This window comes from Pelodiscus sinensis, chromosome 23 (genome assembly GCF_052426305.1).
Source record: "Pelodiscus sinensis isolate ZL-2025 chromosome 23, ASM5242630v1, whole genome shotgun sequence".
In the NCBI taxonomy this organism is placed as follows: domain Eukaryota; kingdom Metazoa; phylum Chordata; order Testudines; family Trionychidae; genus Pelodiscus; species Pelodiscus sinensis.
This window is the reverse complement of record NC_143074.1, coordinates 24367056-24390591: the sequence shown is the minus strand read 5'-3', so window position 1 is coordinate 24390591 and position 23536 is coordinate 24367056. Positions and strand designations below refer to the sequence as shown.

Sequence of the window (23536 nt, the reverse complement as noted above, 5' to 3'; positions counted from 1 at the left end):
CTACTCCAACCTCCTCTTGCTGCTGTAAGGAAGAAGTTCTTTCTCCCCCACTCATTCTCTTGTGCTCGGTGAGGATGAATGGAGTGTCTCCACTACTTTTACCCCTAACTAGTTGCCTGCAAGTTGCTGTGATGAGCATGCAGTCTCTTCTGTCCTCTTCCCCCCGTCTTGTAACTTCAATGCCTCTCTTAAAACTCATAGCTTTCCCTAGCAGCAGCAGAATGAATTTTTTTTTCATAAATTCTTTGTCTATACTTGGGGTCCCCAAGCTTTCAGCTGCTAGGGCCCCATCATTCAGTCTTCTTCATACAGTGGGCTGGAGTGGGTCAATTATAGAAAATATTGTATACATTTTGTACATAACTCGAAAGGGGCAAGAGACTATTCCTATCCTGAAGAAATTACAGTTAACATAGACGAAGCAGCAGAGGGGGAGAGAAAGTTGATAAGTATTGGTAATCATACTGATGGCATGATACTGGTAGTAGTCAGCGGAAAGTAAGAGGAGAGGAAGAAGTTGTGGTGTGGGTGAAAGTAATGGGGAGATGAGGTGGGAAGTAGAATGGGATCAGAAGAACGAGGACGGAGAAGAGGTTGCAGGTTTATTTTTGTCGTCGCAGCATCAAGGCCTGCTGTGTGCTTTTCTGTAGATGATATGTGTGTACTAGGGATGTGAAAGGTTAACTGGCTTACTGGTAAGCGTCACCCTAAATGGGTAATGCTTACTAGTTCGGGTTAACTGGTAACTAATGGGTGCTGAGCAGCTCCCCGCTTGCTGTGGGCAGGGAGCTGCTCCAGCCCCGCGGGGGACCGACACATCCCTAGTGTGCACATGCAGTTCTGCAGGACAGTGAAAACAGTGTTTGTACTAGGAGCAATATGTCCTGTAAGGCAAGTGGCCCAATGATTAAAAGTTGTATTAAATATACCCTTGTGTTTTAAATTGGTATTCTGTTCAACTTAGAATCCAAAAAGCAAACATGGCTTGCCTAAGCCCTTTTTCTGAGTGTCTCTACAGCAAACCAAGTCTAAAACACTTGAGACCACCCCCAGTCACCAGAACTGTGTCCTTGAGCATCTGCAGCACAGCCACTCACAGCTCTCAGGGGCCAGGCTTTGCTGATTCTGGTTAATGGGAACTGCAGGAAATGGTGGCCTGCATGTTCCTGCGGCCCTCACAGCTCGGCTCATGTTTGGAAGAGTGCCTTCGTAACTGTAAGGGGTAGAAATGTAATTTTTAAAAAGTTGAAGTTTTAAGTTCTGCAGAGGCTTTTGTGAATAAGTCCTATTTGCCTTGTCATGTGGATTTCCTAAGCACTGAACATAATGAAAATGTAAAAAATTGTACTCATTCATTTGCCTTTTGGCATGGTTGAGAAGGATTTAATGCCACAAGCCAAATGAATGAGGATAGTTTTTCAAGGCTGTCCTATGCTTTACGCAGCTTTAAACTTAAAATTTTTCTGTTAAGACATTGAAAAATAAAATAGTTTGCTTGCGGAGTTGCAAACAATGTGAGAAGTCTCCTCTTTTGGCTGAATAGCAGAAATTGGCAAATAGGGATCTAGAGTCCTGCAGACATCCAACAGGAAAGCAAAATATTTAATGTCAAACTCCACTGAACATAAATCAATATTTTTTACTTCTGAAGCATCTTTCACTGAGGCTATTAAAGCACTTGGCGTTTTTATTTATAATTATATCCTTATGGAAAGAATTGGGGTAGTTGATACTATGCCTATTACATACATGGGCAAAGTGAAGCTTTTAGAGGCAAGTTGTTTTGTTCAGGGCTTTCACCACTAAGTGATACAGCCAGGAACAGAACCCAGGAGTCCTAACTTCTCTCAGTCACTGCTCTAACTAATAAACCAGTACATATGACAGACTATGCAGCATGAAAATAACATTACTTTTTACCAGGGCATGCACTTCAGTTATATTTTAGATAAATATTCAGTAATGAGGCATCGAATGAAGAATTACAAAGAGGAAATATCTGCAAAATGATCAGTAGCTGCAGCAAACTGACATGAAAGGGATTTGAAAGTTGCCAAAAATCCTGTAAGCTTTCAGTCTATGTATAGCTGCAGGAAAGAAGGCAAACTGGATGTCTGGTTTCCTTGATCTGGAAATACACTATAAATAAATAAAAGGAGGTGGTAGTACTGATAAAATACTGGCTAGGCTTCATGCAGAGCATTTCATACAGTGGTGCAGGTCACTGTGCTAGAATGGATGTAGTTACTCTGAAAAGGGTTTAGAGTAAAGCAGCCTGAATGCTACGAAGTCTCAGCAGATTTTACTAATAAGGAATGTTTTACTCTCATTACTGGAGTTGTTATTCCTTTGAAAAGAGGAAAGTTTTCCATGTTTCATTGTCATGTGTATCCTAAACTGGTGCATCGCGGTTGCTATGTGCTGTAAAAGAGATAACAGCATTTTATTCCAGAGGTGACTGCATTTCAATGATGTGTAAAAAAGATTCCTATGTATGTAATTTGCCTTGAGACAATTAATATGATAACCATTATACAAATGAGGCCTCATGTCATTCTAGACCAGTGGTTTTCAATGTGTGGTCTGCAGATTCATGGCATAAGAATTTGTGGGTTGGCTGCCTATTGTGCCATGCCAGCAATGGGCAACCCAGGCTAGTGAGTGGGCCACATGAGTTGCTGTCCTTTAGCTCAGTGGGCCACAAGATTGTGGTAACCAATACTGTCTTCTGGGATAGGGTAGTTTTGCTAACTGTGCATGCATATCTAGAATCAGCAGGGTGAGCTGATTGAACAATAGCAGCACTTTGGATGCAGAAGGAGTGCATGGCTGTCTGAGTGGTGTGCGATCAGAACATACCATAAATCATATTCGCTTTCTTTATGTGCTTGTCACTTTAGCAATATCTGTAAGGAAAAAAAACCCTATTCAGATGGAAACCAGTGGAATCTGGAAACCTTGCAAGTGAGCAACGGTAAACAAACTGTCTCGTGGGCTGCACATAAAACCCTAGCAGGCGATGTGTGGTCCATGGTTCCTGCCCTGAAGAATTTATTTTCTAAATGGACTAAATAATCAGAGGGTTGGTGAAGGGGCATAACATAAACCGAGTGAACAATGCGATGGCAGCAAACGTTATATTCCATCATTTTTGTTTTGGGTTTGTGGGTGTGCATATGTGTGTACTTAAGGAGGGAATAAACTAAATGGAAAGAGAAGCAAAGAGGGGTGCTGAATGGAATATGGGAGTAAAAGGCAGGTGTGGAGTGAAGTTGAGCTCAAGACACTGAAGGAGATGGAGGGAGAGAATTGGATCAAACAACTAATCAGCATAGGGTAGAGAATGTCCAATAAATGTTCTTGGTGAATATTTGTATGCTGCAAATCAACCAACCAATGAAAAACAAACACAAAAAACAGTGGCAGTGAAGGACTTGAGTTTGTAGGCTTGTGCTTCACGGCTCCAGATAGCTGCAGAGGGGTTTTGGCTTTGAGAGCCCTGAGTCTCCCAACATGGGTTTCACTCCAATCTTGAATGTCTGTGCTATTATTTTTAGCTCCATAGTGTAAGCCCAAGTCAGTTGATGCAGGGTTGCACACGTGCGGCTGCAAGTCTCCTTGTGCAGTGTAAACATAGCCTGAATGTCCAGAGTCCTTACTCCTGCCAGTTGGAATCTCTCCTTGGCTTCTTTCTGCAGTTTTACCTCCGGGCCTCATTGTGGGGGTTGGGGAGGCCTACCAGGTCTTAGAGCCCCCAGTGTAAATGTGGCCTTCCCAACACATTTGAGTCCAGGGGTTTGCAAGGGGAAGGGGTGGCCCTGGCTGGCCTCATGGTATTATTGTATCCTTTCCCCCCATTTCAGTAGGTACTGCTTTGGCTGCTCCTGCTCTTTCTGGCAGGAGTCTTAACTGGCTCCTCTGCAGTTTTTCCCCAAAGGCCATGTGGCCAGTGGGGAGGACAGGTAGCTCCAAAGCACAAGATACTTTTCCTAATATTTTCTTATCTGTAGAAATAATGTTAAACCAGTAAACCAAATAATACAATTAAATAATGCTCTTAATTAACTCTCCAGAAGAACCTGTATAATTTCTGCATTTATTGGGAAGAATCTCATCAGGTTTTGTTCAGCATAAATTTTTATTTGCAGTTGGCACAATTCAGAGTTTTGCTTTTAAAAGGTTCATAAACACATTATTTTAAAGATAGTCTTAATTAATTTTATTTGAAAATAGCTTTTCTTGCATGAGATTTCTTTTAAGCAATTCCTAACACCCATCCTTAAACACTAGAGCATGTTAATGTGGATATGACAAGACTGTTTTTCTAAAACTTACTGCAGTGCCTCCTTTCACGTTGAACAGTTATCAAAGTAAATAAACCAAGTGAGTTTTGTCATGCTGTATCTTTGTTATTTCTGATTGTATTTATGTTCCTGTTTGCTAATTCATCAACATTAGTAATCAGTCTTGGGGCTCCCGATACTAGTACAAATTATGGAAGTTCTACCCTATTCTTGAACTGGCAAACTTTCTGATTTCTAAAATCATGGATTGAGTCAGGACTCAGTGAGCACCTGGTGTGAGAGAAATGTAATTTTAATTAAGAAGTGATGCACAGTATTGTTTGATAAAGATAAGCATACTATATGAACAATATATTGGGTAAGTTCCTCTGTGAACTATGTGAAATCTTGGAAGCACTTATTCCCTTTATTCCACAAAAACTTTTTAAATGTTTAGCAAGTCTCAACAATGATTTTATTATCCTGCTGAGGTGTTAGCTTGTTGAGGGTCAGAATGCGCTCTTTGACACAAACTTTCTAACTTGGCAAAACTACTTTAATTTTACTATTCACAGAAATAAATAGAGGCTTGTCGTGGAATATTAAAAAGTAAAATTTAATGCTGCTTTGTCTGAAAGTATCAATGTATAGTATGTGTTATTTGCTAGCTGTGTAAAGCAAGGTTTTCACCAAAAGTCTTAAATATAGCCCTTAAAACCAACAGAAATGTTGCTGTTTTATTATAACATTTCATTATTTTTACAGCTACGATATACACTTTTTTAAGCATGTTTCCTTAATTATAAAGGTGGAACTAATCAAGGTAAGATTAGATTGTAGCAGTATATGTCAAAGGGGAATGAAATACCACCAGGTGAGGTGGATAATGTAACCTTGTACTATTGTTCATCCTATATCCTCAGCCTATGTCTGTAGCTAAAATTCTTTTAAATTGGAGCATAGTGTAACAGAGGCCCCCTCTCTCCCCGTTGTAGCAGTCATGCAACTTTTGTTGCAAATATTTACTTCTCAGAACTTATTAACATCGATAAAACTGAAGGTGGCTACTAAATGGAAATCAGTCCAGGATGGCATGTTTAATTTGAAGAAAACTGAATTCTGAACAGTGCTGCGGGTACCAAAAGGCACTGTAAGATTGTAAATATAGTTGCCTTCTCTTCTGAAACCAATGGGAGTTTTGTCGTTTAATTTAAATAGGTGTGGGATTTGGCTTAGTGCCACTTCAGTTATCTTCATAGGAGTATGACATGGCATGAAACATTCTGATTCATTGAATGTAGTGTTAGGATTCAAAAGAGCATTGCTTATAAATGAATTCAAATGGAACTCTGACTTCCTTAGATGAACCTCCTGGTAGGCTTTTGTTTCTTGGCAAAAAGGAGTTCTTTATTTGTCAGTTATAGTCTCTAGCACTTATGATGGAATATGTTTGTCTCTTTTTTCCACTGTTAAGAATGAAGCCAAAGAAATAACAGAAAAGTAAATATTTCTCGAAAATACCTTCACCATTATATAATTAGTCACATTATCTTCCATATGGTGGTGTACATAATCAGTATACAATGGAATTGTAAATAGAGTACAATTGCAGTCCATTTTTTATCTTGTTTTTTGTGTTTAAATAATTTTCATAAACAAATATATGAGCTGTAAAATTGTTTGCCTTTTGTGTGTTACCAAATACTGAATATTTCTCAGGATATTGAATAAAAATTTTATGACTTTACCACTCGTCGAAGTTGGAACACCAGACAACACTGTTGGCATCACAGAAACTTGGTGGGATAATACACGTGATTGGAATGCTTCTATAGAAGGGTACAGCTTGCTCAGGAAGGATAGATAGGGAAAAAAGGGAGGAGGTGTTACCTTATACATTAAAAATGAACACGCTTGGAGTGAGGTGGAGATGGACACAGTAAACGGAAGTGTTGAGAGTCTCTGGGTTAGGCTAAAAGGGATTAAAAACAAAGGTGATGTCATGCTAGAAGTCTATTACAGGCCACCTACCCAGGTGGAAGAAGTGGATGAGGCTTTTTTTTAAACAACTAACAAAATCATCCAAAGCCCAAGATTTGGTGGTGATGGGGGACTTGAACTATCCAGATATATGTTGGGAAAATAACAAAGCTGGGCACAGACTATCCAATAAGTTCTTGGACTGCATTGGAGACAACTTTTTATTTCAGAAGGTTGAAAAAGCTACCGGGAGGAAGCTGTTCAAGATTTGATGCTAACAAATAGGGAGGAACTAGTTGAGAATTTGAAAGTGGAAGGCAGCTTGGGTGAAAGTGATCATGAAATCATAGAGTTCACAATTCTAAGGACGGGTAGAAGGGAGAACAGCAAAATAGAGACAATGGATTTCAGGAAGGCGGATTTTGGTAAGCTCAGGGAGCTGATAGGTAAGGTGCCATGGGTATTGAGACTGAGGGGAAAAACAGCTGAGGAGAGTTGGCAGTTTTTCAAAGGGACATTAAGGGCCCAAAAGCAAGCTATTCTGATGTGTCAGAAAGATAGAAAATATGGCAAAAGACCGCCTTGGCTTCACCACGAGATCTTGCATGATCTAAAAATAAAAAAGGAGTCATATAAAAAATGGAAAGTAGGACAGATTACAAAGGATGAATCTAGGCAAACAGCACAAGAATGCAGGGGCAAGATTAGAAAGGCAATGGCACAGAATGAGCTCAAACTAGCTACCGGAATAAAGGGAAACAAGAAGACTTTTTATAAATACATTAGAAGCAAGAGGAAGACCAAGGAGAGGGTAGGCCCACTGGTCAGTGAGGAGGGAGAAACAGTAACAGGAAACTTGGAAATGGCAGAGATGCTCAATGACTTCTTTGTTTCGGTCTTCACCGAGCAGTCTGAAGGAACGCCTAACATAGTGAATGCTAGTGGGAAGGGGGTAGTTTTAGAAGGTAAAATAAAAGAACAAGTTAAAAATCACCTAGAAAAGTTAGATGCCTGCAAGTCACCAGGGCCTGATGAAATGCATCCTAGAATACTCAAGGAGCTGATAGAGGAGGTATCTGAGCCTCTAGCTATCATCTTTGGAAAATCATGGGAGACAGGAGAGATTCCAGAGGACTGGAAAAGGGCAAATATAATGCCCATCTATAAAAAGGGAAATAAGAACAACCCAGGAAACTACAGACCAGTTAGTTTAACTTCTGTGCCAGGAAAGATAATGGAGCAAGTAATTAAGGAAATAGTCTGTAAACATTTGGAAAGTGGCAAGGTGATAGGGAACAGCCAGCATGGATTTGTAAAGAACAAATCATGTCAAACCAATCTGATAGCTTTTTTTAATAGGATAACGAGTCTTGTGGATAAGGGAGAAGCGGTGGATGTGATATACCTAGACTTTAGTAAGGCATTTGATACAGTCTCACATGATATTCTTATCAATAAACTAGGTAAATACAATTTAGATGGGGCTACTATAAGGTGGGTGAATAACTGGCTGGATAACCGTACTCAGAGAGTAGTTATTAATGGTTCACAGAACTGCTGGAAAGGCATAACAAGTGGGGTTCTGCAGGGGTCTGTTTTGGGACCGGCTCTGTTCAATATCTTCATCAACGATTTAGATATTGGTATAGAAAGTACACTTATTAAGTTTGCAGATGATACCAAGCTGGGAGGGGTTGCGACTAATCTGGAGGATAGGGTCATAATTCAAAATGACCTGGACAAATTGGAGAAATGGTCTGAGGTAAATAGGATGAAGTTTAATAAAGACAAATGCAAAGTGCTCCACTTAGGAAGGAACAATCAGTTTCATACATACAGAATGGGAAGCGACTGTCTGGGAAGGAGTACGGCAGTGTGATGTCGTTGCAAAGAAAGCAAATATGATTCTGGGACGCATTAACAGGTGTGTTGTGAGCAAGACACGAGAAGTCATTCTTCCGCTCTACTCTGCGCTGGTTAGGCCTCAGTTGGAGTATTTTGTCCAGTTCTGGGCACCGCATTTCAAGAAGGATGTGGAGAAATTGGAGAGGATCCAGAGAAGAGCAACGAGAATGATTAAAGGTCTAGAGAATATGACCTATGCAGGAAGGCTGAAAGAATTGGGTTTGTTTAGTTTAGAAAAGTGAAGATTGAGGGGGGACATGATAGCAGTTTTCAGATATCTAAAAGGGTGTCATAAGGAGGAAGGAGAAAACGTGTTCATCTTGGCCTCTCAGGATAGAACAAGAAGCAATGGGCTTAAACTGCAGCAAGGGAGGTTTAGGTTGGACATTAGGAAAAAGTTCCTAACTGTCAGGGTAGTCAAACACTGGAATAAATTGCCCAGGATGGTTGTAGAATCTCCATCTCTGGAGATATTTAAGGGTAGGTTAGATAAATGTCTATTTGGGGTGGTCTAGACAGTATTTGGTCCTGCCATGAGGGCAGGGGACTGGACTCGATGACCTCTCAAGGTCCCTTCCAGTCCTAGTATTCTATGATTCTATGAACACAAAATCAGATCATTTTAAATAATCATAAAGTGCTAAGGTGGAAGTAACAATGACAATAAAAAGACATATACTAATAGGCAAAAATACAGGAGAGAGATGAAGTGCATGAAAAGGGAGGGGAAAAGGAGAGGTCAGGTGGAATGGAATTCTGGCATTATTTGAGCAAAGAAATCTTCATTCAAATGTGTCAAAATATGGGAACCAATTTCTTTGATTTAATACAATTGTTTTCTACTTTGATAAGCTATTTTTTCTTTTGCTGGTAAGTTAGGTTGAATAGCACTGCTTTATTCTGGATATAAACCCTACTCCTCCATTTTTGTAAAATTACGTATTTGATAATCATGGTGGCCTTCAAGCACTGATGTCTTTGTGCTAAAGTTAAAGTCAGCATACTAGGTACATAACCTCAGATGTAATTTTCAGCTGAGGTTTGGTTGCTGAAGCTAAGCATGGGTTTTCACTCATGTCCAACTCTCTCTACAGCTGCTTGGCTGCTGGACAGTCCCATAGCATCTGCACCAGAGTTCCTCCTTTCTTTATTACAGTGCCAACAAACATCAGAGGACAAGAACCGCATCTTGCACAATGTCTCTGGCATTCAGTATATTTTTAATAGAATTTTTAGCAGTATATCAGGCATAGCCTGAGATCCACAGAAGCATTTTTAACATTCCGTAATATGCTCTCTGATTTGGGCCCTTTTAAGGGCTGTGTCAACTCCCCTTCCCACGCTTTCACAAAGAATTCCAGACCAATGGAGTTCCTCTTCTGCTCTGTATATTTGAGAGAGTTTGTCTGTCTGTTCAAGAACATGTCCTAAACAGTAAGAGCTAGGACCACCAAAATCTGTGTACAGCTTCCTTTTATCATAATTTAAAGCAACATAAGGATTTTGTCAGGCTAGAAAAATGGGATGTGCCTGGAATGGAATTGCTTCTTGCAAAACCATATCGGAAAAAGACAGAAGGATCACACAGGTGAAAAGGGGCTGGCTAGGGGTGCTCCCACCCTTCCAGAATTGCCCCAGCCTTGAGCCTTTCTTCCCCTATGTACCCCCCCCCCGGATACATATGGGGGCATTGTTGGCTGTTCCCTTCTGTCAGGGAGTGAAGGGAAAATGCACAGTTTGCTGCGTTCCTCACGCTCCCTGGGGAGCACAGGGGGAAGACAAGATGTGCACTTCACTTTTGCTCCCTGACAAAGACAGGAAGGAAAGGAGCAAGCAACCCTATTTGAATCTTGGGGTTTGTGTGGCTTTGGTGCCCCTTCTCCTTTGCCGTGCCCCTTCCACACACAGACACACACCCAGTCCCCTGCCCAGAACCCTGCCTCACTCTCCAAACCTGACTCCTGCACCTTCCTCTGCCCTGAGACTTTCCTTAAGGACCCAAGCAACGCTGTGTAAATGCGCTAGTCATTAGTAAAGCATACATAATGGACATGAGCCTAGGAAGTTTATGAAACATTTCTAAGGTTCCCAGTAGCTCTGAAGACTCTGGCAGTCCTATGGCATCTGGTCCAAACTGATACATTAGGAATTATACTGCTTCTCCACTGAGGGTGATAGGCCACTCTCATTGCTTAAGTATTAGAGAGAGAGAGCCCTCATCCTTGACTAACTGGGAGATCCATATGATGCCCTTTTTCAAATAGTTCTTCCAAATCATAGTGGTTTTTTTTCAATTTTGCAATTCTGGGTTATCCTGGATAGGTGCTTTTGTATGAGGGCAAGGATGAAAATGGTACCCCTTAGGATACCCCAAATCCTTTGTTCAGCCATCACTGTATGCACCTTATTTTTTCTCAATAGGACAGAACTGAGCACCTTCAAGGGGAATTGAATACATTGATATTTATTCAGTCTCCACTCACGTGGGTATAAAGGTGTTAGCTTATTGGAACCAATTTGACATCTGTAATATATAAAAGCATAATAAATTTGTAAGTCTGGGAACCCAAATACACCTCTTGGCTATAAGGAGCTGGAGTTTTTAAAGTGATAGTGTCGGGCATGTATTCACTCCTCCCCCACAGGCTCTGACAAATATTAGTAAATTTTCTAAAATAAGACAGAGGGTTATATTCAGGTAGTCTGCTTAAATATAGAGGAGCCTAAGCAAAAGATGCATTTTTTAAAATTGTTACTCTCCCATTGGCTCAGGTAGAAATGATGCCAGCTATTTGTATCACTATTTATTTGAAAAAGTACCGGGATCTAAACTTACCTTGACTAGTTGGTTAATGTTTCTTGGTACTTTTATATCAGGTACTTAATTGCATCAGTTTACCTATGGAAATTCTGTTGAATAAAAAGTCCCACTGGTTGTTTAGCAGGCTTCCTTCTTCTGATGTACTTTTTTTTTGGGGGGGGGACTATTATTGCTTTAAAAACCTTTGTAATTAACTGTCTATACTGCACAAAATGACTTTAGTTCCTCCCCAACTCCGAATTCTGCTTTTTCTGCTGGTTGAATAGGTACCATCAGGTTGAAACCAAAGGTCATAGTGTCAATTTTAGGTTACTTTTCCTATTCCCTCACTCTGCTTTCAGTTGAGTTAAGTGAAGATGGTATTTTCCTTGATGGAAATGAAAATGGTGTGGAACAAGCAAATGACTTTGTTTTATCCTGTAAAAGGGATAAATAAGTAACATTTGCAGTTAATTGCTTTTGTACATCTCTACCTGTAATCAAGTTAGTTACTTATGACCCAGAATTGGAGTGCTGTAATCCAAGTAATGTTATCTCATAAAACTTTTATACCATTTTTCTTTGTCTCCTTTTCCACTAAAGTATACTCCCTTCAGATTTGCAGACATGGGATCTCATTAATAGCTAAAGTTGTGGATTAGTTGTATATTAAGACTGGGGTTTAGATATGCACATAACTCCAGTAGGCTAATTCTTATTGATTTTTTTTTATGGGAGTTACTTGTAGCTGCTTTTAGGCACCTTTGAAAACACCACTTTAAAATAATGGTTGAAAGTAATATCACCTTTGTATGTCAGGTGGAAAGATATGATCTGATTGATGTTTTAAGATGCATTATTTATTTGAGTATATAAAACAGCAGAGTAACTCATGCCCAATATGATCTGTTTTTTGCTTTCATAAATACTGTTTGAAATAATAAAATACAGGTAGTGCCCTTGTGGGAACCGGAGCACTGGGTGATGAACCATTGATCAGATATAGCACAGCAAATTTTGCATTTGTACATTCATCATTGTTAATCTCTGTGTGCACTTGAAAAGCTTTTTTTCCCAATACTGATGTTTAGTTCCACATTTTGAGAGTGTTGTTAATATGTGTAACATATCATTCTGTTTCAGACACAACCCAGAAACAACATTTGATGTGTATGTGGAAGTGGCCTGTCCAGGGATAAGCAAAATTGGAGCAGGTACTATTTTGCATTTGTATTCTACTTATTTTTTATGTAATTTATTTTCCAGAGATTATGTAAGGTAATCTACAATAGAGATGTAAACACTAAAATGTTTTCTAAACACTTAAGGTAGCATGTTACTATAGTATACAGATTTAATCTTTGATTTTACAGATTCAGTCTTCTAAATTTTTAAATAGAGTATTAGGAGCTAGGAAATCCAGAATTCTAATTCTGTGTTTCACTCACATCAGAGTCTTGAGCAAATCACTTAACTTCTGTGCTTCAGTTTGCCTGTGAACTGGGAATAACATTCACTTCACAGGATTGTTGAAAATTAGAATGGCACCATCAATTTAAACATGTTCTGTTAAAATTAATTTAAGTATTAATTGACGATTTTACAGATCTTCTGGATAGCATTTTGCACAAGACCGCTTCCTCCTTCCTCTTGTTTATACATTGGCCAAATCTATTTTCCTCCTTCTTCAAAATAGTTGTAAAATGGTTTGTTTGATACTTTTTATTATCAAAATTTAATTCACGTTCAAATAGTCCACACAGTTTTTTTCCACACTGTTTTCTTCAGGCAAAAATGGTTCATAGTAGTATTTCAGAAAAATTCCATAATCAGCGAAACAGAGATTTTAGGTGATTTGACTCTCTGTCTCTCTCTCTGTCTCTCTGTCTCTCTCTCTCTCTCTCTCTCTCTCTCTCTCTCTCTCTCTCTCTCTCTCTCTCTCTCTCTCTCTCTCTCTCTCAAAACTTGAGAAATATTGACAGTGGTCAGGGAAAGCCAAATCTCTTTAGGGAACCTTCCTGGAGTGAGCAAACAGATGGCCTTCTGGAGCATGATGAACCTGAAGATGGCTGGGACGTTTAGTAATGTAGCAATAGGAAGCCACTCATCTCTAGTTAGCAACAGTCAACAAATGCCAAATTATTTATTGCAATCAATGGAGGCACTGGAAAAAATAATCAATGCACATTGGAAAAATAATCCCAACTGTAGATACAATATGATGGGGACTAATTGAGCTATAACTACTCAAGAGAGATCTTGGAGTCATTGTTGATATTTCTCTGAAAACATCCACTCAGTGTGCAGCGGCAGTCCAAAAAAACCAAAAACAAATATAATGTTAGGAATCATTTAAAAAGGGATACAGAATAAGACAGAGAATATTTTACTGCCTCTCTATAAATCCATAGAACACCCACATCTTGAATACTATGTGCAGATTTGGTTGCCTCATGTCAAAGAGGCTATATTGGCATCGGAAAAGGTTCAGAAAAGGCCAACAAAAATGTTTGAGTTTGGAATAGGTCCCACATGAAAAGAAATTTTTAAAGAGTAGGACTTTTCAGCTTAAAAAAGAGGAGATGAAGGGTGGATATGAGAGAGGTCTATAAAATCATGACTAATGTGGGAAAAAATGAATAAGGAAAAATTTACTTGTTCCCATTGTTAATGTGGGCTTCTTTATTAATTTTAGACCTTGTTAGTAATCCGTTAAGTTGAAATGGTTTAAATTTTTTATTTGTGTGTTCGCCTTTTTGTTTTGTTTAGAACAACAGGTGAGCCTCCATTTTGATTAGTCTTCTTCCTTGCTCATGGAGAAGGCGGAAAAACAGGGAAAGAGAGGGCATGTGTTGCTAGGCAAGAAAAGTGCATAACTAGGGGCGCTCAGAGTACTTGGGACTCTCTTCCTCCAGCCTGCTCACTGACAGGGTGCAGTGAGTGTTGCTCAGACAACTGGTCACTGGCTTGGAGTGTCAGTTGTGAGTAAGGTGGGATAACATCAGACGGTGTATTTGATTATTGGGGAGCACACTCGCATGCACGGCTCATCGGATTAGACAGGGCTAACCCATGCCGGAGACTGTGCAAAGGGGCTAGGGTGGGTTCTGAGTTAGGGCCCAGCCTAAGCTCCTACTGTCACTGAGACGTTCCTGATCCCTGTCATCCAGAGAAGAGACTTGAAGTCAGCTTTCCCTGGAGCTGGGTAAAACAGGAGGCCTAATATTGGCTACCCTCCTCTGTGTGCCTGTTGTTGTGTGTGACTCCTGCAGTTTCCAGACACAGTTATTCTATCCTTCTCTAGTCCTTTTTACCTTCCCTATCCTATAGATAGTAAAGTTTAGTTTCCTTTATAATTTGGTGCCCTAATAGACAGGTGAACGGGGTGAGAACCAGATAAGAGCTCAGGTGGATCTCTCTGGAGTCCTCCTTTCTCTTACACCATAATATAAGAACTAGGGGTCATCAAATGAAATTAATGAGTAGCAGGTTTAAAACAAACAAAAGGAAGTTTTCCTTCACGCCATGCACAGTCAACCTGTGGAACTCCTTGCCAGCGGATGGTGTGAAGACCTGGACTTTAACAGGGTTAAAAAATGATCTAAATAAATTCATGGAGATTAGGTCCATTCTAGCGTCTCTTTGTCAGAGGCTGGACGTGGGTGACAGGAGAGGGTTCACATGATGATTCCCTGTTCCGTTCACTTCCTCTGCGGCATCTGGCATTGGCCACTGTTGGCAGACGGGATACTGGGTGAGATGAACCTTTGTTCTGACCCAGTATGGCTGTTCTTAAGTTCTTAAGACCAAATAGCTTTTTTTATTTTGTTTGCTTTTTACTGCCATTTTTTTGTTCTGTCCAAATGAGTTATAGAGTACAGTATTGGTGTGTCCTACTGCTGTATAAGCAACTATCTCTGCCATTTGATATAATTACAAGGATTGCCTTTTATAACTAGTCCTTATTCCTGCACATCTGATCTGTTTGCCAGTGTCAGAAAATCTGAAAAAAAATTAACCATAAATAGTATATTGTACAGTACTAGTGTCTGGGTATAATGTCTTTGAAGTTGTTCCCATCCCCAGAGGGATCAATTCCCTGCTGTGGGAAGGTGGGTTGAAAAGCAGTGCAACTACTTTACCAGCTTTTAATTGGAGGATTTATACATTATGTTCTATAAACAAAGTGGATCTGTGGGAGTTGAATTTTGGTTTTGTATAGTGATATGTTTGCACGAGCAAAAACTTCAGAAATAGTTAATTTTAAGTGATAGTAAACAAACCAAAAAGTTTACGTGTCACTAATCTGCTACCAGATATCTTTAAAATAGTTTGTGATTGACATAGGGATGTAAGCGACTAGTTGACTAGTCGCTTCCCCCTAAGGGGGGGAACAGGAGCCGGTGCTGGGAGGAGCTGGCTTAAAAGCGGTTCCCCCACCACCGTCTGTGTGGCAGGCAGGGGAGTCAGGGGGGTAGCAGGGATTGGGCATAAGCTGGGACAGCTGATTCCTGGCTTGCACTGAGTTGTACTCCCCCCCCCCCCCCCCTAAAAAAAAAAACAAAAACCCTTCGCTATGCTTTAGCTTTTTAAACGTATTAAGAGCCGGCTCTTAATACATTGAAAAGGCAGAGCTGCAGCAGAGTTAGCTCCCAGGCTGGGATCTAACCAAGCTGCAGGTCCCCTGCTTAGCAATGAATTGACTAGTCAATGGAAAATCCGTCGATTAGTTGATTAACTTAAATTTAACATCCCTAGATTCACATTGACTCAGTAACTTTTAAATTCATATTACATCATTTAAAATATTTTTTTTTTACCCTTTTTCAGACAAGTTCTTGACCTGTTTATCCATTCTAGTACATGTGTCATCCGTGATGGTTTTTTGAGTGGCTTTATGTTAAATGGAGCACATGCACACCCACACACAATTTATTGCAATAAAGGGTAGCTGGAGAAGGCACTAAACAGCTAGAAATAGCTGCTGTGAACTTCTAAATGTCTACTATCTAAGTCTGTATAAAATGTAAAAGGAACAGTTTATTGAGGATATGTAATGAAATATTCTTTCACCCACTCCCATGGGGCTAAAATCATCTAATGATTTGGGGACAAATTTCTTTGATATTTTGTGTCTGTATGATAAAGCTACTGACTTTTTTTTGTAAGACACACAATTCATATGTAACTTTTATGTGTGTTTTATTGGTATGGATTTGAGAAAATGCTACCCTTTTGAAAGCAACTGATATGTTATGCTGAAGTTGTGTGTGCTTGTGGAATGGTGAACGCTATCTCGATTTTGCTCATGGTAGTCACCCAAAAGTTTAAAATACATAGTGAGATGTTTCTGGCCATGTATAAAATGTCAAATGCATTTTAAAATAAAGCTTTTAGTTAAGCTCAGTGGTTCTCCACCAGTGTATGTGTACCCTTAGGGATACTCAGAATTCCTCCAGGAGGTACTTCTACTCATCTGGATATTTGCCTAATTTTTACAAGAGGTTACATAAAAAGCACTAGTAAAGTCAGTGCAAACTAAAATTTCATACAGTGATTCGTTTATACTGCTCTGTATACTATACTCTGAAATGTAAGAACAATATTATATTCCAGTTGAGTTATTTCATAATTATATGGTAAAAATGAGAAAGTAAGCAATTTTTCAGTAACAGGGTGTTGTGACAAATTTGTATTTTTATGCCTGATTGTGTAAGCAAGTAGTTTTTAGATGAGGTGAAAGTTGGGGGTACACAAAATTTATCAGACCCCTGAGAGGGGCATAGTAGTCTGGAAAGGTTGAGAGCCACTGCTCTGGGACACAAAAACAGATTAGGAAAGTTTATGAATACGAAGATAGTTAAGGTCTTTTTGTCTAGAAATAAAAGCATTGTAATTTTGTGAAAACCTAAGTCAATAAATTCGTTAATTTATTTAGATATTCTCCATTCAAAATAATCTAAAATTCAATGATCTATATCACCTGTATTTTGCTTAAGGCTGATTTTTAGAATTTAATTTATTAAATTCAAAATAAAAATGTACTCATTGCAAAAAATTTGTTCTATTGTATGCTTTCAGCTCTGTCATTTGGGAACTTCTTTTTAAAATAGCTAAGTGTATATTGTTAAATACTATAGCTCTGTATGGTACTGGCAGAAACCTCTAGGAAAAGAAAGAAGCTAGCCTTTTTTTGGGGGGGGAGGGGTAAATACTGGAACATTTGTTATAGCCATTGTCAAAAAAATATATAAATGTACTAGTTTCAACTCAGATGCTTGTGAACACTCATGATGATAATAATAAAGCCATCCATCATGTATTTGGACATATATTTTGGTTTGCGTGGGAGAGAATATTTGTTTATTTTATCTCCTCTAATAAAACTGAAAATACAGATTGTACCTCTTGAAATTGCCATTTTGTTGCCCAATCACTCAGTTTGCTGAGATCCTTTTGGAGTCCCTCACAGTCTGCTCTGTCTTGACTATCCTAAACGGTTTGGTATCATCCGCAAACTTTACCACCTCACTGCTTGCCCCTTTCTCAAGCTCATTTATTATTAAGTTGAAAAGGATTGGTCCCAGGACTGACTCTTGGGGGACACCACTAGTTACCCCTCTCCATTCTGAAAATTTACCATTTATTCCTATCCTTTGTTTCCTGTCTTTTAACCAGTTCTCAATCCAAGAAAGGACCTTCCCTCTTATTCCATGGCCATGTAATTTACACAAGAGCCTTTGGTGAGGGACCTTGTCAAGGCTTTCTTAAAATCTAAGTATACTATATCTACTGGATCCCCCTTGTCTGTGCATGAAAGAACCATTTGGCCTGAAGTTTCTGAGCTCCAGGATTTCTTCATCAGAAACTGTAGGTTGAAGGAGAAGGATGGCTGACCAGGAGATGAGTTCTCTGCTGTACAGGGTGGGAGGAAAAAAACCCTCCACCAAATACATTGAAATAGACAAAGCAAGCACTTATTATCGTAGTACATAGGAGCTCCAGCCATGGTTATGAATCCTATTGTGCCAGAGTTCTATACAAACAGGAAAAAAAGGCCATTCCTGCCCCACAGAGCTTATAACTTAAGCATGGGACGAGGTAGATGAATGTGGGAAGATGGGGGAGAACAAGGAAACGAGACAGTATTGTCTAAAATAGACAAGACAGGCAAAACATAGGGGAAGAAGTCTAACAATGGATGATAAATATCATGTTAGTAGCATGACTGGTTTTTGGTATGGTGTGTTTACGTAGGAGGAAATCAAATAAATTGAAATGAAAAGGGAAGGGATGACAGGTGGGGCACAGGGCAGAGGAAGAGAGTATTAGGAACGGCAACTGTGGAAAGAAGCTGAACTGTCGAGACGGAAGGAAAGGGAGTGAGAGGGCTGTAGCAAACAACCTCTCAGCAAGGAGCAAGAAAAGTCAATTTCAGCATTCTACAGTTTTGACTGGAATGTCCCTGCTTTCAGTGCTTTGGCTGCTCCACTTTCTACCCACTGGGGTCTCTGATTAGTTCCTCTGCAGTTCTCACCCAAGGCCATGTGGAAGGGTATTAGGAAGCACTGTTGTGGTACTAGTTTCCCCCATATGTGTATGGGGTTTCCTCTTCTCACAGTTCTGGATCCAGGAGGCTGCTGCCAGGAATGGTCCTGGCTCCATTTTATATGCTCCCCTTAGTGCTGCAGTCCCTGTTTTGCCTGCTTCTGTGCTTATTGGCTGGAAACTTTCATTGAGTTGGGGTCTGGTTGGAAGGAGAAAGGTGTGGCAGATATTTGGTTTACTAAGTAAAAAATTGTCTCTAGGCTGTGCCACATCCTCATCCATGCTGTGTACCCCTTCTTTGTGGTTCCAAGGATGATATAGAGCCAGACTTGGATTTAAGGTTTTACAAATAGGTTTTTATGACCCCTTATCTATGGCCAGTCGTTACTTGGGGACTGAGCCTTCAGTTTTGAGGTTTGTTCAGTTCTAGTGTCTAACATGCAGAATGAAAAAAGGACATCTTATGTGAAAAATGTATTTTAATGTTAACTGTATGCCAACATGTTTTTGACAATTCTAGAATTCTCAGTCACTTCTGCAACCTTTCAGGTGCTAAATGCGATGTGGGATGCACATTTTGAAAACCACTAGACAAACTAGCCTTATTTGCAACAGCACACATTTGGGTAATTATAGGCTGTTGAGGACGTGTATTTAAGGAAAAACAATTAACTAGTTTTTTATCTGCGACCTGTTGGGGGCTGATTTTGACTTCAGGGGGAGCAGGGTCCGATCCCTGATGAATGTAAGATGGGTAGTAATTTTTAAGACGTTAGTTTTTAGAATTGCATGAGAATTCATAATTGGTCCTATCTAAGCTTTAATCCTGATTGTGATTCTTTCTTAACTGGGTTTGTCAGGACTTCACACTTTCTTTACTTAATACTTGAATAATGCAATTTAATAGGGGTTTTGCTTTTATTAGTTCCACTGTATAGCACTCCTCTGAAGCTGTTACCATGTGATGATAAAAATGCTGATGCCTTTTCAGGAGTTGTCTTAGCAGCAGAATAGAACAGGAAGAATAGTCAGCAACTTCTTTGGCAAGTATATTGTATAGAAGTGATCTGGTGGGGATTTTAATATCCCCCGTGCTTTTGAATGATGTCAGAGAGTCTATTCTAAACATATACTTCTCTTCAGGGTTCAAACTGAAGTGGTAACACAGTGTTACTTATTACAATAAATACTGTCATGGATTTAATACATTTAGGGAAAGATTGAAGAGAGGAGTTCCCCTGATTAAATACTGCAATACAGGCAGTCCCCGAGTTACGCGGATCCGACTTATGTCGGATCCACAGTTATGAACGGGGCTTTTCTCGCCCTGGAGAACGGGAGCGGTGGGATGCCCAGACGCGCCGCGGTCCGCCGCCCCTGTCCTCCGGGGCGAGAAAAGCTTCTCCCCGTCTCCCTGGTCTGCAGGGAGACGGGGAGTAAAGCCTTGGAGCACGCCCGCAGCGGGACAGCCCGGGCGCGCTTGAGCTGTCCCCCTGCGGGCGTGCTCCGCGGCTTTGCTCCCCTTCTCCCTGGTCTGACCAGCAGACCAGGGAGACGGGGAGCAAAGCCTTGGAGCACGCCAGCAGTGGGACAGCCGCGGCGCGCCTGGACTGTCCCGCTGCCCGCATGCTCTGCGGCTTTGCTCCGCATCTCTCAGGTCAGCAGACCAGGGAGACGGAGCAAAGCTGTGGAGGACTTGGGCGGTCCCGCCACCCTCGTCTCTCTGGTCTGCAGGGGGGGGGTGCAGCTAGTGCCCCCTCTCCCCCAGCAGACCAGGCTTTTCTTGCCTACCCCTGGAGTAGAGCAGCTGGGGGCTGCCAGGTTGGTCCCGCAGCGCCACTCTGGACCAACTCGGCAGCACCCTAGCTGCTCTGCCCCAGGTGTCCCCAAGTCAGCCGCTGCTGAAACTGACCAGCGGCTGACTACAGGAAGCCCGAGGCAGAGTTGCTCTGCCCCAGGCTTCCTGGAATCAGCCGCTGATCAGTTTCAGCAGCAGCTGACTTGGACGCCTGGGTTTCTTAAGTTGAATCTGTATGTAAGTCAGAACTGGCGTCCAGATTCAGCCCCGGTTGAAACTGATCAGTTTCAGCAGCGGCTGACGCCAGTTTTGACTTACATACAGATTCAATTTAAGAACAAACCTACAGTCCCTATGTTGTATGTAACCCGGGGACTGCCTGTACATCAGTACTCCAAAATGTTTAGAAATGTTTTTATATGTCAACACTATCCTTTTCTTCATGGTATTATGTAAATATTAAGTAATGACTTGGAACTGTATCTTTTACTATATTGAATCAAAGCTGTCAGTGAAGAAGAGAGTTAGCTAAGTGTTGTAAATTAAAAGGAGCCCAAAGATGTGTAAATGAAGTAAGATAAGCTGCTAATATTATTCAGCTAGGGACTAAAAGGGCAATTCTTTATTCTAAATAGAATTGCAATTATGTTTTACTTTCTCACATTTTGAGTGAATTTAAAGGTTTTTATAAAGATGTATTTAAAAGATAGGCTTTTAGAAGGGTAGCAACAGCAGTTTCATTGAGGACTTTAATTTGGAACTTGAGAAACTGGTGCCTAAGCTAAACTATGAATGTCAGAAGAAGAGTATCTGATAATGGCTTTTATGAGTGGCTTTATGTATCCCTCTGCCCTGCTGCATTGTATAGAGAATTGCTGTCTTTGTACTGGAGAGAAGAAAGGTTATAATTTTGACTGTTCTTGCTTTGCCTTCTATTCAGGTGTGAACAGACACTATCTGCCTTGCTAAAGAAGAATGATTGTAGCTATGTTGGTTCCAGGGTATTAGAGAGAGAAGGTGGAAAAATAATATCTTTTATTGGATCAACTTCTGTTGGCGAGGAAGACAGTCACTCTGTTGCTCACTTGGTCTCTCTGAAGAACATTGATTTGGGAGCGAAAGTTGAACTGCTGCTAGGAAGGCTAGCTTCTTGGATTAGAATATCTATTTTAGAGGCTACAGAGTTGTAAATTAGTCTTTGCTCTAGAATTAAATTACGTGCAGCCTACATAAATGCTGATATATCATGGGATAATAAGAGAGACTCATTGGCCAGAAGTCATTAGTTTTGCATTGTCTTTGCCCTACTGATAATTTTGTTATGCAGTATAAAATGAATATGATTGAGAAAGTGGTAAGTGGATGATTGCCTTGGGTGAATGTTCCTATTTAAAAACAATTGCTATAGATTTTAGAACTTGATAGGATCTTAAAGATTATATCTGCTGTTATCGTTTATATCTTCTGTCAGCGTAGTGGATGCTTCAGGCTCTGCCTGCAGGCTACTTGAAGTTGCCATGGTTTAAGATAAGAAGTTTTATAATCAAAGTCAAATCTAAAGTCTTAAATGCTTTTCTCAGACAATGTCAAAACATATATACAAGCCCTGTGGGACAAAGGCTGTCTATTTTGTCTCTCTTTCAGCACCAGAGTAGTTGATGCTTTATAAATGACAATAAAGAAGCAGAACCACACCTAGGAATAGGCTGTTTTCTAGAATTTAACCCTGAAATATCAAGTCTTCCTTGCCCTTTTCTGAGCTTGATGAAAAGCAGATAACAAAAGGGTGTGTTGGGTTATGGTTGGATTGTTGTTTTGGCCATTTCATATTAGCTAGCTGTTCATATTTTAACACAGATATGTTTGGGTATTGCAGTCTGTATCTCTGGTGTGTGATATTTTGTTGCTTCTTACAGTACTTATGTGCAGTGTATGAACTCGGAACAAAATAAGTTGCTTTATTCTTTATTATTTTAAAATCCATTCACTACTGTTTTGTTAAATTGCATTTTGTTTTCTTAAACCGGAAGAAGTTGGCAAATGCGTTGTATGAACTCAGTGAAGCCCTCCTGGTCAAAGGAGGGCTAATATGCTGTACGGACCTCTTATAATAACCAAAATAGTATAAAATGAAAGTGTACAGATAGAGTCTGAATGCAGAAAAGGATTAGTGCTGTCGTTAACACAATAGCCTCCAGAGCAAACTTTGAGCATCCTGAACTCAAACTTGGTAAAATGAAGAACCAAATTATGGGGAAGCTAAGAACTTGAAGGCTTCCCAATTCCAGCATGATCCAATGTGCAACCAGCAGCAATGTTACTAAGGAAAGCAGCTTTCTGTGCATCATATTTATTTTAATTACATAATATAATTAATTGCATCAATGCTAAAATATATTGGAATTGTTTTTTGTATTTTGGAACCTGGCATACACAACATTACGTGATGAGACTGAACACTAATAATATAATATTACAGAAATATTTTATTGAAAAGTTTGGTTTTTTTGTACTAAAAAATTTAAGAATTGTCACATAGTGCACTAAACTAAGAGTGCAAAAACATACCTGTTGATTTTGTAACCTCTTTTTCAGTGTCAAGAAATTCTTTTTTGTTTTCACAGAGAAAACTGCTTTATACCACATGCTAGAAATAAGCGGTTACAATATTCAGGGATCTTTCTAAGACCTGTGCCAAAGATCCCCTCTCGTTAGAGGGGGAAGTGAAGAGAATTTAAGTATAACTCTTATACTAATAGTATAGAAAAAGTACATTTGTTAGTCTAAAGTAACTGATCAAAACTGTCTCTAAAGTTTGAACATTTGAAAGTAAAAGCTCACAAAAGTACAGTTTTCCCCCTGTGTAGGAGGGTATAGTGTGCTTTTGTATAGGGTTTTTTGTATTCTCGCCAAAGCAGATATTACAAAAGTATGTTGAATCCTTAGCTTTACCACGCAGTGTGCCAAAAGGCCTTTCTCTCCAAGGACCTCATCTTTCATCTTTTTGTGTGTGTAGCATAAATTCTTGCTGTGTGTTCAAGGAAAAAAACTAAAATGGTTTAGTACAAGTAAAGCATTTCTTTCATTTTTTAAGAGGTTGGTAAGTTAGAAACCTAAATATGATAGCATGGACAAAGTGATAAGTGTGCTAGAGTTGAACAAATGTTCGCTGGATTAGGAAAGGAAATGTAGTTTATACTGCTTCTTTTATGATAAAGAATT

The 23536-nt window shown here is 39.9% G+C and overlaps 1 protein-coding gene across 7 annotated transcripts in view; it reads left to right on the top strand.

The window, feature by feature from the left end:
• DENND1A (DENN domain containing 1A) overlaps positions 1-23536 on the top strand; it is a 361583-nt gene that overhangs the window by 16721 nt on the left and 321326 nt on the right. For all 7 annotated transcript variants that reach the window (XM_075905650.2, XM_075905649.2, XM_075905651.2 and 4 more), the window contains exon 2: positions 12112-12182. In XM_075905650.2, the coding sequence (XP_075761765.2) occupies positions 12112-12182 (71 nt within the window). The remainder of the gene's footprint in view (positions 1-12111; positions 12183-23536) is intronic.